General features: G+C 41.4%; 1 protein-coding gene across 1 annotated transcript in view; it reads left to right on the top strand.

The window, feature by feature from the left end:
- The window catches only part of LOC126263434 (spatacsin), a 351500-nt gene that overhangs the window by 301283 nt on the left and 32824 nt on the right, over positions 1-17393 (top strand). Inside the window, exon 32 of the mRNA XM_049960526.1 lies at positions 71-331. Coding sequence (XP_049816483.1) covers positions 71-331 — 261 coding nt within the window. The remainder of the gene's footprint in view (positions 1-70; positions 332-17393) is intronic.

The following is a 17393-nucleotide window of genomic DNA, read 5'->3' on the forward strand; positions in this document are numbered from 1 at the left end:
CTGAGGTAGTTATCATTGTCAACCAGTGAATAATCTAAGGAATATCACAACTGAGCTTTCCTTTATTTAGGTCCGTGGTTTAAAGGTGGCCCTACTGGATTTCTTGCGACAGTTCTGTCCTCAAGATAAGGATCTCTTCCGTCTGGTTGTTCTCCACTTTAGTATGTTTGGAGATGCTGCAAATTTGTGGGAAGCTGATGCTGATGAAGCCATAAGTAGTGCGTTGACCTCAGTGGATGAGAACAGACAATTACCTAACACAAGTGATGTTAAACAGTTGCTTCAGAAAGCTGTAATTAATTACAGTGATGCAGCACGGTATTACTTGAAGGTAAGGTTACCAGACTTGTGAAAACAAATACATTTCCTTACATTTGACAATAACTGCACAGTAAATATTATTGTTAGAGCACTGTGCATCAATAATTTTCAAAATGTTTCACTGATTTACTCCATTGCATTCAGATGGCACAGTTTAGCCATTAAGGTGTGTTACTCCTAAATTATTTACGTACTACAGAGACTTACCAACACCATATGATTAATGCAATATATTCATAAGTGAGAAACACAATCCATGGGTGCTTCACAGTAGTGAAGTGAATAGTGTAGAACAACTGGAGTTTGTGTTTCTCAGTTATAAACGTCAAGTTGTTCTATCAAATATGAAGTTGGTTAATAGTATCAAAGGAAGATTCAATTGAGAAACCTAATAAATATGATACGGAATTGCTGGCCCTATGCTTACCTCCAGGATGCAAAATGTTTAGTGCTGCCAATAGACACACATAAAAGTAAAGATGATGACATTGTCCTGGGTTTTATACTATTAATTCCTTCTTTGGGGAGGAGATGAATAGAGAGGAGAAAGTTAGAAAGGAAAGGCAGGTCATTCAGACCCCAGAGTGAGAGGGACACACCTGTAATGAATCATTAAACCAGCAGATGTTGCACAGTGGAACGAAACTGCTAGACTGAGTGAAGTGGTACAGTGGTTAGCACACTGGACTCGCATTTGGGAGGACAATGGTTCAAACTGGTCCCCTGCCATATAGATTTAGTTCTTTCATGATTTCCCTAAATCCCTGTAGGCAAATGCCATGATGGTTCCTTTGAAATGGCACAGCTGATTTTCCTCTACATCCTTGACATGATCTTAGCTTGTGCTCCATCTCTAATGACCTCCATGTCATTGGGACATTAATCCCAATCTATCCTTAATCTGCCAGCACCACTCCTTCTTGCTGCAACCATCTTGCTTGATAACTTGCACAAACACTACAAATTCTGTGCACAATGTGCAAACTCACAAACCTTACAAATAAAAATTAGCTGTATGTTTGGTGATCTTCATTTGTGAGTACTATAAATATTGTAAAACATATCACTTCACTTTAGTGGTATGTTACACCTGTCTATTGGCGGTACTAAACATTCTGCCTCCTGAAGATAAGAACAGACCAGAAATTCTGTCTAATATTTGTTAGTTTTCTCAATGAGATCTGAAGATATTCAACCATACAGTGAGAGAAGAATTCATTCATTCTTTCATCCATCCATCCATCCATCCATCCATCCATCCATCCATCCATCCATTATGCATCACGCTCTATAGATCTCCCACCAAGAGGGAGAACCTTTCAGGATGTGTAGTGAGCCAAGGTATACATTAACAAAAGACAAGGAAGAATGGAATATACATTATGCTTGTAAGTTAGATATAGCAAGGGAGTATATATTAATATGTTTCATAAATTATCTATAGATTGGAAAAACAGAATTGGATGACTTAACAACTGAATGTTTGAGTAGGAAGTGAGGGGTCTTACATAATGTCCTCTCTTTTCAAATAACTTGAACTTGTAATACAATCCGAACAGTTCTTATGTACTATGACTACTGATGATCAAAGGTTGTACATTTAAGTAAAGTCTTTGTGTGGGAAAACTCAACAGGAATCCACAGTTATTAAATAACCAGTGAATTTGCAACAAGGACTGTAGAATAGTGGTAGTTCTAGATAGTTATAAAGACTATGTCATATTACATACGGTAAGATGGTTTAAGGTAGATGAAAGCAATAATAATGTTCTTAGTTCCAGTTGTAATTTTTACATGCAATACACTTAAATCAAAAGTGAATGTGATGTATTTAACACCTTCAAAAATTCTTTAGTTGTAGATGGTTAATGTCAGTACAAGCCGGGTAGACTGTTGTTCGATGATTTAATCATGCATGTATCTCAACATGGTGGAACTGGACTACTCGAAAAGTCTTTCTTGCAATTAGTGATAAACTTTCTTGAATGCAGTCACAGAAGAAATAGCGAAGAAATGTAACAATGTGTGAGAATTCGTGTCACAACTTAATGTTAATTCACCAGGAACAGTATATTCAAGTTATCCTGTAACTATGCAGTAAAAACTAAAAACTAAACTATGCACATGATGCATACAAAATAACAGTACATGACAGCAGGTGATTGCTAAATCAGCCCCTTCAGTGGAAGAGGAGCGTTACCCAAAAAGCAGGCTGGAAAATGGTGCATGCCACTGTGGGAATTGCTGGTGATGGAGTCGGTACTGGTGGCATTGGTGTTGGTGACCAGGCAGCTGTTAAATAAGGCTGGAGACTTGTAAATTTTGATGAGAGTGCTTCCTGAAATATGTATGCTGGCTTGACCCTGACAATGTAAATCGTGATTGTTTCCTGTTAATCAAAATGTCAGGTGCTTTTTCTCCCCTCGTGAGTACACAACGTGGGCCTGTGTATAGAGGTTGTAAAGATAGTTTGATGTCCTCTGTGCGTGATATGGGAACAGGTATTGAGATCCTGAGGCACAAAAGTAGAGGCTGTTCCCAATGTGGAAGGCTGGTTGGAGTGGATCAGGATTATGCAGTCTGTGAGTTGATGTATGAACTCAGGCTGATCTTGACCTGGTGATGGCTGAGTATTCGAGTTCACAAATTCTCCTGGTAGACACAATGCCTCACTGTACACTAGCTCGACCGATGAAGCATCTAAGTTTATAAGTGTTCCTGAGGCCTAGTAGCACCACGGTAAGGGCCTTAGTCCACTCAGTGTCGTGGCTCATCAGTGCTGCTTTAAGTGAGTGGTTTTATGTCTCAGTTATCTTTATGGTGGCTGGGTCATAGCTCATCATTTTGTGGTGGATTGTGGCACAAAATTTAGCAAATTAGGTGAATAGATGGCACTGAAATTGTCGCCATGGTCTGTCATGCTGTGCAGTGGAAAGCCAAATCATAATGCTCAGTGTGATACAAAAGCGGAGGGTAAAGTTTCCGCTGAAATATTGTTGGCCGGTGCAGCTTCTGGCCAGTAGGTTAAATGGTCTATCACTGTGAGTAGATAAAATTGGCCATTGAATGATGGTAATGGCCCAGCATCATTGATGTGGGCATGAGTGAAGCAGGTGGTTGTGCTTGAAAAGTTCCCTACAGGTGTGTGCGTATGTCAGTGAGTCTTGCTGTACTGACATTTATTGCAAATCCTCACCCATACATGGCAGTCTTTTTGCATCCCTGATCATACATAACAATTTGTCGCCAGGTGTATGCCAGGGTGACTCAGTTCACCTAAAGTCACATGTATGTTTCTTCTGAATGCAACTGGTAGGAAAGCATGAGATTTTGAGGTGGACATGTCGTAATACAGTTTAACGTCAGTTCCAGGAATCTCAGTTAGCTGCAACTCTAATGGTGATGATGCTGCTGTTACTAGTTCCTGTTGCTCCTGGTCTGTTTGTTGTGCTTCAGCAAATGTAGTGTAAGTGATTGTGCTGGAGATGCTGCTGACCCAAGAGATGATTGGGCACCACATTCTTACTACCAGAAACGGGTTGAACATTGGTGCTAAACTGTAAGATGAACATGAGCTGGTCATGCTACCTTGGGAAACAATTCATGTTGTTCTGATGAAAGGCATAGGTCAGCAGTTTGTGATCAGTATACATGATAAAATCTTTGGGTATCAGCTGAGGCCTGAAGCTTTTAATTGCCTCGTACATGGCTAGAAGTCTCTGGTCATATGTACTCCATTTCCATTGCGAGGGTGACAGATTGCGTGAAAAGAATGCTAGTGGTTGCAATGCTTCATTGTAATGTTGCTTTGCACTGCACAAACTGCCATCTGACTAGCATCAACTACCAGTGCCAATGGTGCATTAGGCTCAGGGTGTGTGATGCTCTTTTTGGTTTCTTCAGATTCTGAGGTCATACTATCAGTTCATGTTATGTGTGAGTTGCCCTTAGTCTTTGGGCCAGAATGTGCTGCAGTTAATCACTCTTGAAGCTCAGCCAAATGTGGCATGTGGCGTTGGTAGAAATTTAACATGCCCAGGAATCAGCACAGTTCTTGGCCGTGCTCGGCCGTGTGACCTGCAAGATAATGTCCGCCCTCTCAGATAGTGGTGGTGATCCTCCTGATGATATTCTGTGTCTCAAGAAATCCACTTATGCCTTGCCAAAGATACATCTTTCTGTGTTGAGGACAATCCCATGTCATTCCAGCCATTTGAACACTTCTACTAAATGTTGACAATGCTGCTCAGATGAGGCCAAAAAATTCAGAATGTCATCAGGATGGGTGGAGCAAAAAGACAGACCTTATAGCACTTTGCAATGTTTATGTGGCATTCTGGAGACCAAATGTCTTAAACATGCTCTCAAATAGTCCAAAAGGTGTAATTATATCTCTTCAGGATAGCATGTGCCACCATGAGTATCTGCATGTATGCTTTAATACACTCTAGTACACTGAAGATATTGACACTACTCAACATGTAATTGTAATCACACAACAATGGCACAGGGTATCTGTCTGGTATCGTTCTGGTCTTAAAAGCTCTCTTTTACCACTTTCAGTGCTGTTTGGGAGGATTTTCACATCTCATTGAAACTGAGGATTTTGCGGGCACTAGTGTAGCTACTAGTAGGGCCATTCGAGCTACACAGGCCTCAGCAGATGAGCCTGACAAAGACTTTCCCACACCTTGCTGACCATCTAACAAGAATGCCATGTCCTTGGACCAAAAAGTGGCATCCTCACTAATGTACTCGGGGACTGTGGGCTAACAATCTGCATCCCTTAACACCTTGAGTGCCTGCCATTTATGCAAATCTACTCAAATCTACTTACCCAATTACCAGCTCATTTTCTCCTTCACTCAGTGTCAGAAATTTTTATAGGACTTTTTCCCTCTGGTGCAGATTCAGTAATAATCATAAATATATTTTTGTCTCAGACAGGAATAGCGATTATTATTTCCTCTTTGAATACATGTCACTTATTGTGCCTGCTTTGTAACCTTTCATCAGCACAATCAGAACTAAAGAAGATGTTTTTATGTAGGAAAAGAATTGGTTTTGCATCTTATAGGATATTTATTTTTAAAAAATTGCAGAATTTATGTACTCGTATACAGAGATAATGACTGTCTTGCATGTTTTATCCTACTGCCACGTGACATCTGCAAATGCTTCAGCAATTCTGAGGGTCCTGTAGCAGCAACTGGCATTGTGCTTTCACTTTCAGTGCTCGATTCTGAAGTAGTATGTGTATGATGAATGAATGTAAGTGACATTTAGCATAAGTGCAAAAAAAATGAGATAAGGAAATATTGCAATAAATGATTTCATCTGAGAACTTGTGCAGGAAATATAAGTGAAAAATTTAAAAGATTACAGCAATTGTCTTACCCAATATAGATTCAGCATAAGTTGGATCTTCATCTGTGTCATGGCTGTCAAAAATATCACTCAGATAATCTTCCAGTTCATAAAGTATGCGGAAAATCCCAGCATCACTCAGTGGGCTACCACTTGACATATTGCTTCAAATAAGAATACCCTCACATTGGTGTCTCATAGTCGACTGCCGCATTAGCTTGTTTTGCAATGCCAAAAGCTTTGTTGTGTGTTCAAGTGGCAGAAATGTGTACTACAAGTATTTGTCTGCCTTCTGAGAACTGCTGGACCAGTAATATTACACGTGGGAGCTAGGAGCTGAATGAAGAAGTCTGCCCTTAATATTTTGAGTGTGGAAGTTCTTGCTACGATGCAGCGAATGGGGTGGCCAAGCGGTTCTAGGTGCTACAGTCTGGAACCGCGCGACTGTTACGGTCGCAGGTTCGAATCCTGCCTTGGGCATGGATGTGTGACGTCCTTAGGTTAGTTAGGTTTAAGTAGTAAGTGTTAAACCAAACTGACGAACTTAAAGAAGAAAAACAATACGGGCAGTAGGGTGACAACTTTAGGATTGAGATGGCTAATGAGAATTGGATCTTGGAATTTACAAATCCTCTACAAGAGTGGTAAACAATAACAAGCTGTAGCAGAGTTTAACAATTATAAGCTAGACATTATGCAAATGAGTGAAGTTGATGCAACCAGACTACCAGAGGAGATGACTTTTCTCTATTCAGGTAAACCAAATGAAGATGATGGTCACATGAATGGCGCTGGCATTATGCTAAACAAAATGGTGGAGAGTAGTCTGCTGGACTGGAAACCAATATCTGATAGAATTATAACAGTGTTGGTTAAATGTCAGTGCAGAATGTAACTGTTGTCTGCAAATACAGTTTATTTATGCATATAATATAATGGTTAATTACAGTGAAATAATCATAATTGTAAAACTGCTAAGCACATCTATATCAATACTTCATTTTTAGCTCAGAGGCAACATGAAGAATCAAAGGGTTTACACTGCACCTATAAACTGTATAGCAGATGATTCACTGTTCACATGACTGTCCACGCCAGTCCCCTCCAAGTATCAACGGCATTTGGGATTGAAAGCTACACAGTGCCCAAAACAAGTTGGGTAGCAGTTCCCCCGAAGAGATGGGTGGTGGTGGTGGCGATGGCGATGGTGGTGGAAGATTAGGTGTGTCCTGTGTCCTCATAGAACTACATGCAGGATGTACCTCAGTGGTAGCTGGGATGAAGGCTGGCTTGAGTCTGTCAGTGGAGATTATGATGGAAGAGCCATTGATATCGACATTGAATGTTTTGTTGTGGCATGCAAAGGCCATGTATTGACCATCATATGGTGGTTGAACAAATACCACCCAGTCTTTCTCATTGTTTTCCCAAAAAATGTCTTCTTCACCAGTTATACAGTAACCCTTACTCCCAGATGAGAGAGGCTGTGAAGAGATGAAATTGTTTTATTACAAAAAAAAAAAAAAAAAAAAAAATCAGCCATAACAAATGGTTACACTTGTGGCATTGATAGATTGCAGTACAGCACTATATTTGACCTCGGCATTCATACACATCACAGATGTAAGCCTGACCATGCTTCAAGATATGTCTTAAGCTTGCTGTATCCGTCATGGGCATTGGCAAGTGCTATGAATTTAAATTCCTTCACGATGGCATCAGTATGAGATAGTGTGTGTGCTGATCTATTATGCCCATCATCAACACGCTGAATGTCCATAAAAATTTTTGCAGTGAATTCCAGCTGTTGTCAATGGCACGATAAATGCCGTGTCTGGCTTCTTATTGAAAGCAAACGCAACTCGCTTATGGTCTGTAAGAAACATAAAATGTCTTCACTCAAGGTTTCACGTGAACTTTTTGATTGAAGCACTTGTTCCATAGAGCTCATGGTCTTAAGTTGGCCAATTTGCTTGTGAAGCTGATAATTTTTTGTAAAGAAAGCTAGAGAATGCCATCTTTTGCACATGTTGTCATAACAAGGCACCAGTTGCAGTTGATGATGTGTCTACCATAACAGAGATAAGTGCATCAGGAAGAGGATGAGTGAACAATGCGGCCTATGAAATAGCAATTTTGCTTTGACCAAGGATGCTTTCTTTTTATCAATTCGGTGTAGTGGGTCTCCAGTTTTAGGCAAACCTTTTAGCATTTCATTGAGAAGTGATGCCAACAGTGCATGATTGTGCACAAAAGTCTGTAAAAAATTGTTAAGTCCAAGAAATGGCATAAGTCTCATATTGGAGTGGGCTAGGGAAACTGGAAAATAGCTTCTACTCTGTCTTGAGATGGCAGTATTCCTTGTGGATTTATAAGATATCCTAAAAATTTTGTTTCCATTGCTCTGCAGACATATTTTTGTGGGTTAATCACAAAGTTTCTGTAAATGAGCAAGAAATTCTGCCTCACTAGGCGATATTACAAGCAGATAATCAGCGTAGACATAATAGAACTCTAATCTATAATTATGTCATCTATGAAGCACTGGAAAATCTGGCAGCATTGTAGAGTCCAAATGCATTCACACAAATTGACAAAGACTGAATGGAGTGCAAACAACAGTTCTCAGCATATCTTCCAGTTCAATTGGTATATGGTAAGAAGATAGACAAGGTTGATCATGGAAAATACAGTTTTACCATTTACTGTTTTGGATATGTGGTAGAGGATAATGATCAGTTATCATTCTGGCATTAAGTTGCAATAGTCACCATATGGGCACCATCCATTCCTCTTCTAAGAAACTGTGTGGAGTAGAGAGGCCCAGCTACTATTTGAAGAGTGACAGATACCTTGTGCTAACTCTTGCTTTGTGGTCTTTAGTATTTCCAAATGCAGAGAGTGCGGCAGTGCATGATGTGGCAGTCCTAGTGTGGTTGCAGTGCAATGTACTGTTGAGTGTGGTATGGTGCGAGAGAAGGCATGGACAGGTGATTTCAGGGAACTGATGAAGCAGGTCATTATATGGTGAATCACCTGCAGTCAGTTTGATGTCTACATGTTTGGTATTCCCACCTGGGTTGGGGATTTTCTCTGCCCGGGGACTGGGTGTTTGTGTTGTCCTCATCATTTCACCATCATCCTCATCATTCGTGACAGTGGCTAGGTTGGACTAAAAAAATTGGAACTGTGAAAATATTGGGACTTTGTGTGGGCACTGATGACCATGCAATTGAGTGTGTGGGCTTTCAAATAGAAAATGAAATGAAGTGGCCCTCAACTACGTACCCTCCGACTCAACATTGCAATATTAAAAGTTTTGGCCGGTTTCGTTGTCTAGGGGCTGAGATATGTAGTTGCCACATTGCAGGCCAAATACTGCTGAGTCTACCGTATACAATAAGAATGTAATAGAGGGAAACATTCCACGTAGGAAAAATATATATAAAAACAAAGATGATGTGACTTACCAAATGAAAGTGCTGGCAGGTCGACAGACACACAAACAAACACAAACATACACACAAAATTCTAGCTTTCGCAACCAACGGTTGCTTCGTCAGGAAAGAGGGAAGGAGAGGGAAAGATGAAAGGATGTGGGTTTTAAGGGAGAGGGTAAGGAGTCATTCCAATCCCGGGAGCGGAAAGACTTACCTTGGGGGAAAAAAGGACAGGTATACACTCGCACACACACACATATCCATCCGCACATACACAGACACGAGCAGGCATTTGTAAAGGCAAAGAGTTCGGGCAGAGATGGCAGTCCAGTTGCTTTCTAGTTCACCTTTATCTCTCCCCATATATTTTTATTTTTCATTTTCATTTCAACCTCATGTTACACTTTCCACTTTCTAATACCATGTCACCCTCACAATACCCCCACAACGACCCCATTAAGTTTTATTTACATTCCCTCCGCAAACATGCCCTCGCCCTAGCCAGATTACGCTCCCATATTTTATTTTCTCAGGCTTGTCTGACATTTGGCATTACCCCCAAAGGCCTCACACTTAAAGTTCCTATCTCTGGCTGTAACCCTTCTCTCCATCAGTCCCTATACCAGTTCCAAACTGAACAATCCATTGCCCTCACCCACCTAATCCTTCACCTACACATCAACTCAGCCAACGAACACACCCATCAACTCCTATCCTTAATAAAAGTCCTCAATCTTTCCTCTCCCACATCCACAACGGCTGTTCAGAGCATCCTCCTACAGGCCAACCGCAAATTAGAACAGCATGCCACCCTCCACCTCAAAAAACTATCCAATCTCCTGGTTTCCCACCTCCGGAAAGGCAACTCACTCACCCTTCACAACCTTTCCAGCAAACCTCAACCTCCTCTCATTGCACACAAACCCAGTCTCTCCCATCTACTCAATCTCCACTTCCAGCTCCACTCCCTCCAAAACCTCAAAATTCCAATCAATGCAATCTGGAACCACAACACCCTAATTCAGTAGTTAACCTTTCCTCCAAACCTCTCTCCCAATCCGAAACCTCTGTCCTATCCAAAGGCCTCACCTTCAGCCCCACTCCCAGATTCAACCAAACAGCCCTCGTCAAAGATTTATTGTCCTACACTCGTACTCTCTGCTGGAAGTATCAATTTGCCATGAAGAAAAATGATCCTAATCCTACTCCTAATGATCCAACTCCCCAAGACACTATCCAAATTGAACCCTGCCTGGAACAGTTCCGTCCTCCGTCACAGCGGGACCCACCTCCTCTTCCTCAAAATCACCCTCTCCAAACCTTCCAGGAATTTCTGACTTCCAGCCTTGCCTCTCAATCCTTCTTAAAAAACCTTAATCCTACTCCCATCACTACTGCTGAAGCCCAAGCTATCCGTGATCTGAAGGCTGACCGATCCATCGTCATTCTTCCGGCGGACAAGGGTTCCACAACCATGGTACTTGATCGTCGGGAGTATGTGGCTGAGGGACTGCGTCAGCTTTCAGACAACACCACATACAAAGTTTACCAAGGTAATCCCATTCCTGATGTCCAGGCGGAGCTTCAAGGAATCCTCAGAACCTTAGGCCCCCTACAAAACCTTTCACCTGACTCCATCAACCTCCTGACCCCACCGACACCCCGCACCCCTACCTTCTACCTTCTTCCCAAAATTCATAAACCCAACCATCCCGGCTGCCCCATTGTAGCTGGTTACCAAGCCCCACAGAGCGTATCTCTGCCTACGTAGATCAACACCTTCAACCCATTACATGCAGTCTCCCATCCTTCATCAAAGACACCAACCACTTTCTCGAACACCTGGAATCCTTACCCAATCTGTTACCCCCGGAAACCATCCTTGTAACCATTGATGCCACCTCCTTATACACAAATATTCCGCACGTACAGGGCCTCGCTGCGATGGAGCACTTCCTTTCACGCCGATCACCTGCCACCCTACCTAAAACCTCTTTCCTCATTACCTTAGCCAGCTTCATCCTGACTCACAACTTCTTCATTTTTGAAGGCCAGACATACCAACAATTAAAGGGAACAGCCATGGGTACCAGGATGGCCCCCTCATACGCCAACCTATTCATGGGTCGCTTAGAGGAAGCCTTCTTGGTTACCCAGGCCTGCAAACCCAAAGTTTGGTACAGATTTATTGATGACATCTTCATGATCTGGACTCACAGTGAAGAAGAACTCCAGAATTTCCTCTCCAACCTCAACTGCTTTGGTTCCATCAGATTCACCTGGTCCTACTCCAAATCCCATGCCAGTTCCCTTGACGTTGACCTCCATCTGTCCAATGGCCAGCTTCACACATCCGTCCACATCAAACCCACCAACAAGCAACAGTACCTCCATTATGACAGCTGCCACCCATTCCACATCAAACGGTCCCTTCCCTACAGCCTAGGTCTTCGTGGCAAACGAATCTGCTCCAGTCCCGAATCCCTGAACCATTACACCAACAACCTGAAAACAGCTTTTGCATCCCGCAACTACCCTCCCGACCTGGTACAGAAGCAAATAACCAGAGCCAATTCCTCATCCCCTCAAACCCAGAACCTCCCACAGAAGAACCACAAAACTGCCCCACTTGTGACAGGATACTTTCCGGGACTGGATCAGACTCTGAATGTGGCTCTCCAGCAGGGATACGACTTCCTCAAATCCTGCCCTGAAATGAGATCCATCCTTCATGAAATCCTCCCCACTCCACCAAGAGTGTCTTTCCGCCATCCACCTAACCTTCGTAACCTGTTAGTTCATCCCTATGAAATCCCCAAACCACTTTCCCTACCCTCTGGCTCCTACCCTTGTAACCGCCCCCACTGTAAAACCTGTCCCATGCACCCTCCCACCACCACCTACTCCAGTCCTGTAACCCGGAAGGTGTACACGATCAAAGGCAGAGCCACGTGTGAAAGCACCCATGTGATTTACCAACTGACCTGCCTACACTGTGAAGCTTTCTATGTGGGAATGACCAGCAACAAACTGTCCATTCGCATGAATGGACACAGGCAGACAGTGTTTGTTGGTAATGAGGATCACCCTGTGGATAAACATGCCTTGGTGCATGGCCAGCACATCTTGGCACAGTGTTACACCGTCCGGGTTATCTGGATACTTCCCACTAACACCAACCTGTCAGAACTCCGGAGATGGGAACTTGCCCTTCAGTATATCCTCTCCTCTCGTTATCCGCCAGGCCTCAACCTCCGCTAATTTCAAGTTGCCGCCGCTCATACCTCACATGTCTTTCAACATCTTTGCCTCTGTACTTCCGCCGCGACTGACATCTCTGCCCGAACTCTTTGCCTTTACAAATGTCTGCTCGTGTCTGTGTATGTGCGGATGGATATGTGTGTGTGTGCGAGTGTATACCTGTCCTTTTTTCACCCAAGGTAAGTCTTTCCGTTCCCGGGATTGGAATGACTCCTTACCCTCTCCCTTAAAACCCACATCCTTTCATCTTTCCCTCTCCTTCCCTGTTTCCTGACGAAGCAACCGTTGGTTGCGAAAGCTAGAATTTTGTGTGTATGTTTGTGTTTGTTTGTGTGTCTGTCGACCTGCCAGCACTTTCATTTGGTAAGTCACATCATCTTTGTTTTTATATGTATACAATAAGAATACGCACGTAAATCAAATTGCCGAAGGTTTCTATCACTCGTCAATTTTGAATTATGAATGTGACATATAAATTTATGAATGAAAAATTGCAATTAAATAAAATCTGCAGCTACTAGTTTAATGACTTTAAATGATGAGTACGATAGTAGAAGTATTTTTGAGAATGTGGTATATTTCTGCAAAACACTTATTTGTGTCGATGGTCCAGCAATTAAATAAAATATAAGTTGAATAACAGGGAAACAATAGATTCCTACTGCACATAATTAACTATGAACAACAACATAGCTCATGAAATATTCACTTCTAAGCACACACTATGTCTTCACTGTAGAAGCCACGGAAATCTCCCAAGTGCACAAGTCGACACTCAGGAGTATTTCTATCTGCCGCAACCATGCACAAACCGCTCCACTCTCCAAGTCCTTCCCGCAACTGTGCGTCCATCGCACCATCGCGTCCAGCACTTCCGTGTCCTGTGTCATATTCTCCAGCACTTTTCACCCGAACTCGCTTCCATCCAGTCTCCCCATTCACGAGCGCTGTGATTGGCTATAGTGCTCGCGCCATGTCTTCATGCCAACACACCCACACAAACATAATGGAACACATTTGAAGTACTGGATTTACATTTAAATAACTTGAAATTATATAAATATTCCTACGGCTGGACCATAAACACACTCTAATACACATTATTAGATACATAAACAAATTAAATAAACATATCTCAAAGGAACAGAACAAAAGTAGGCCAGTAGCCTAATGTCTCTGTGCTTTCTAAAACACAGTAAATATTTAACCAATTTCTTCATGAATAGTATATATCAGATATAAACAAAGACATAGATGAATAAATATATTTATAAACATGCTGCTACCATTTTTTCGTGTAACTATGGAGTACTTTTGGCCTGACGCGTTCAATAGTAATCAGCCACTTTTACCTCCAATAACTCATGTACTATTCAAGTTACATGTCTGTATTTATACCAAGTTAGGTTTACACTAATAGTTTTCTAAAGACATGTTTTTCGACAAAATCGGATGAAGCATTTAGATTTTGGAAATTCATTGCTGGGTATTACTTGTATAATTACCGTCAGATACTAAACTTTAAACTAATAAAGATATTGAAAATCTAAGTACACCATCAGAATCATCGTGCAAATAATAGTAATGTACATGTTTCTTTTTGGGGTACTATTATTCATCTGGCTACTATTAAATTCTGTACGAACTGTGAAATGTCTGCCATTAAGGTTTCACAAAGTCCGCCATCTTTGGCCCTCCCAGCACACAGCGTCACCAAGGAATTCCCAGCCACGTGCTCAATGGACCACGTGCTCTGGCTGTTGTGAGGCACCATGTGGGTGCTAACAAGCTTGGCCCTGCTGCGTGGTCCGAGTGATGGCCACCAACTCTGAACTTAGAATATTTCCAGGGCACTGCAACTCGCCCGTTACCTCACACATCTCCACTTATTAACCTTCTGGCTTGCCAGAATGTTCAGAAGTAGCACCATTCAGTTCATATAAGTACATATAAAACAAATTTCAAAGAACAGAATTAAATGATTAAAACGCCAGGCCAATAGTGTTTACAAGATTTTTGTAGTGGCGTGGGAGCTGCATGAATTTGGAAATAAACTTAAACTAACAGAAATTATCAATGGAACAGCATATTAATTAAATGCCTGCATTTCAGTTATGCATAAACAAGTATGAATTTTGAAATAAACTTAAACTAACATAAATTATGAATGAAACAGCATATTAAATAAATGCCTGCATGCAATTTTTTTTTTTTTTTTTTTTTTTTTTTTTGGACAAGAAATAAAAATTTTAAAATGCACTTTCACTTATGTGCAGTTTTGTAAACACTTCTTGTGCCATTCATTCAGCACTAAGGCTCCTTCTTGCACTAATTTTTTCTGTTGCACTACACATGCTCACACGGATTTTAGCATGAAGTATTGATCAACTCACATCAGTCTTTTGACCAAGTGCCTCACAGAAATCGTGTCTGCCTCTGAATTCCAAACCTCACAGTGTATTGTGACAAATATGTCTACAATGAAAGCCAAAAGTAGAAACCCGTCAACAAACCATTTCCCAAAACCAACCAGGATCCTCGCTAAAGATTCTCTCCAGCGGAAAACGATACTTTAGGAACAAAGTCACAAGGCAAACAACTGAATCACAGTAAGCTCAAATTCCAATAAGTTCTATTTAATTGATTTAAATCCATCCTTCCTACCTCCATGCACCAAAATTGCGTGCTTATACAATTACAATTTTAATACTCTTCAAATTGACCACTAAATTCTTTGCCACACTCTTATACAAAGCATAAATCAGTGTATATTTTACAAAAACCCACGAGGTCACTGACCTCCATGCATCGTCAGTGCCTAAAATTCCCCCTTTTGAACACATAGAGTTCCACAAGAAACCAACAAATTACTAATGAATTCCCAAGCAAACATAAATTGTCCCTCCAAACTTACTACCACTAATTACAGATTAGAACAGCTTTTCACTTCTGCCCTTTCTCTACATACCCTTAGCAATTTTAAACTTCTCTTATTTCCACATATGCGGCAGCAACAACCGTAACATTCTACTGTACCAACACCAATAAGTCTCACTAGAATCACACTCCTCCTTCGTATACCAATTTGTACGAACATCATTACACAAACTATCCCCACCCATACTATTTACTTCAGCCCTCTCTAAATTTTCTGTTACTTCTTCCACACATTTCGCCAATTCACTACCCACAGCATGCACAACTTTACTGTTTTTCCCCTCCAAAATATCGACACTTGCAGCTTCAACAAAATTACACATCAATTCACTGTTAAACGCTTTATCTTCCTGAAATAATACATCGATGCCTAAGCCATCATCACCATAAATATTCATCTCAGCAACCTTATCTGCTGATACACCATTTAACTCACTACATTAATTCACCCCAGAAATCTTACTTTCCTCCATCGACAAATTAACTTTACGTGAATCGTACACAACTTAATCCTCCGCCGCTACATTACACAAATTACTGCTACCTTGTCGTACAATTTTTGGACTTCCAGAGTTGCTACATTCCACTGTGATCGGACAAAAATCAGCACACACTGCCACTTCTACACACTTTTCATCCAGATTAACCTCCGATCCTAATTTACATACATTCTCACATTCACACCCTGACAAACGTTTTAGATCCACACATTCATCAATAAGTTTCATTTTGCCTTCATTTATGACTAGAAACATGTAAATTCCTTCCTCCGAAGTATCAATAGCAGTAGCTTTTACATCATTACATAAATTACCATTGCTCTTTTCTTTTGAACAGAAATCATCTACCTCCGCCGATACATTTTTAACTTCAACTGCTGGTGACCTATGCGAAGCCTCCCTTAGTAACATTGATGCTTTCCACCAAAACACAATCACCCTCACTTGTGCGCTGTCCCCGCCCCACTGATGAGTTTTATTATTTACGTAGTTCAGCTCTGTCTTAATGTTGACTACATTCATCGAGTAAAAGAGGGGACGGTGCAGCTGATGAAGAAAATGTCGCCTATGGTGATCATTCACCAGTAACTGACACTGTCTGACTGCTTCTCATAATAACTCTTATTCAGAACTCCTTTTTTACAATAGTTACAGCGATTTATTTCTGGTACCTATGTGCAGTCGGCTCTTGAGGTACCACCTACTGCATTACCGGCCGTTAAATTGCTTCTTCCTACTTTCGCTGTTATACACAAAGTTCCTCATTATACATTCTTTGTTTTTTTTTTCTCCGAAGTCCAACAACTGCCTTGGAGGCCACCGCGACTCTGGACCTCCATGGAGTGACGTCATCAGCCTCAGTGTGTTTGCTCCATGGCAGCCCACTACTTGCCGCGTCAACGAAAGTCCACGCAGGTTGCTGGCTCGGTGTTTGAATTATCTGCACATATAAAAACCAAATACTTCCACAGTATTTATGCACATAACTAAGAAATCCTAACCCGCAACTCAATTTTGTCATTTAATTAGAATTTTTGCTATGCCAGGGGAGATAGATGGCGCATGCAACAGACCACTTGTCGTCTGTTACACCACACTTGCAGCTGGCGAGACCAAAGCTACTCCGCCTTCACTAACATCAGCACTTTTCACCGACTCACAAATGCTTGCTACTACAACACCTTCCTTACTGCAATTGCTACTGTTTGCTAATACCTCTTCAGAACTCTCCACACAATTTGCTTTCACAAAATTCATCTCCTCTTTAACTTCTTTTTGAACCATTGAATCTTTTCATTTGTCACCATTCACACACTCATTCATTACACATTCATAACTTACATCATTCCCCGCAAATTTATTCCCATTAATTTTACTGAAATCTCTCACAATCTATACTTCCGCTGTTCGCGTCTGCTTTTATTGAAGTAGCTTTCCTCTGTAACATACTCCATATTATATATTTGTTGCCTTTCTCCAAACCTATCAACATTTCTACCATTACCATTATCTCCAGTCCTATTCATCACTTGTTTAGATTGCCATCCCCAGACCTGAGATGTGACGA

Source organism: Schistocerca nitens, chromosome 6 (assembly GCF_023898315.1).
Source record: "Schistocerca nitens isolate TAMUIC-IGC-003100 chromosome 6, iqSchNite1.1, whole genome shotgun sequence".
NCBI lineage: Eukaryota > Metazoa > Arthropoda > Insecta > Orthoptera > Acrididae > Schistocerca > Schistocerca nitens.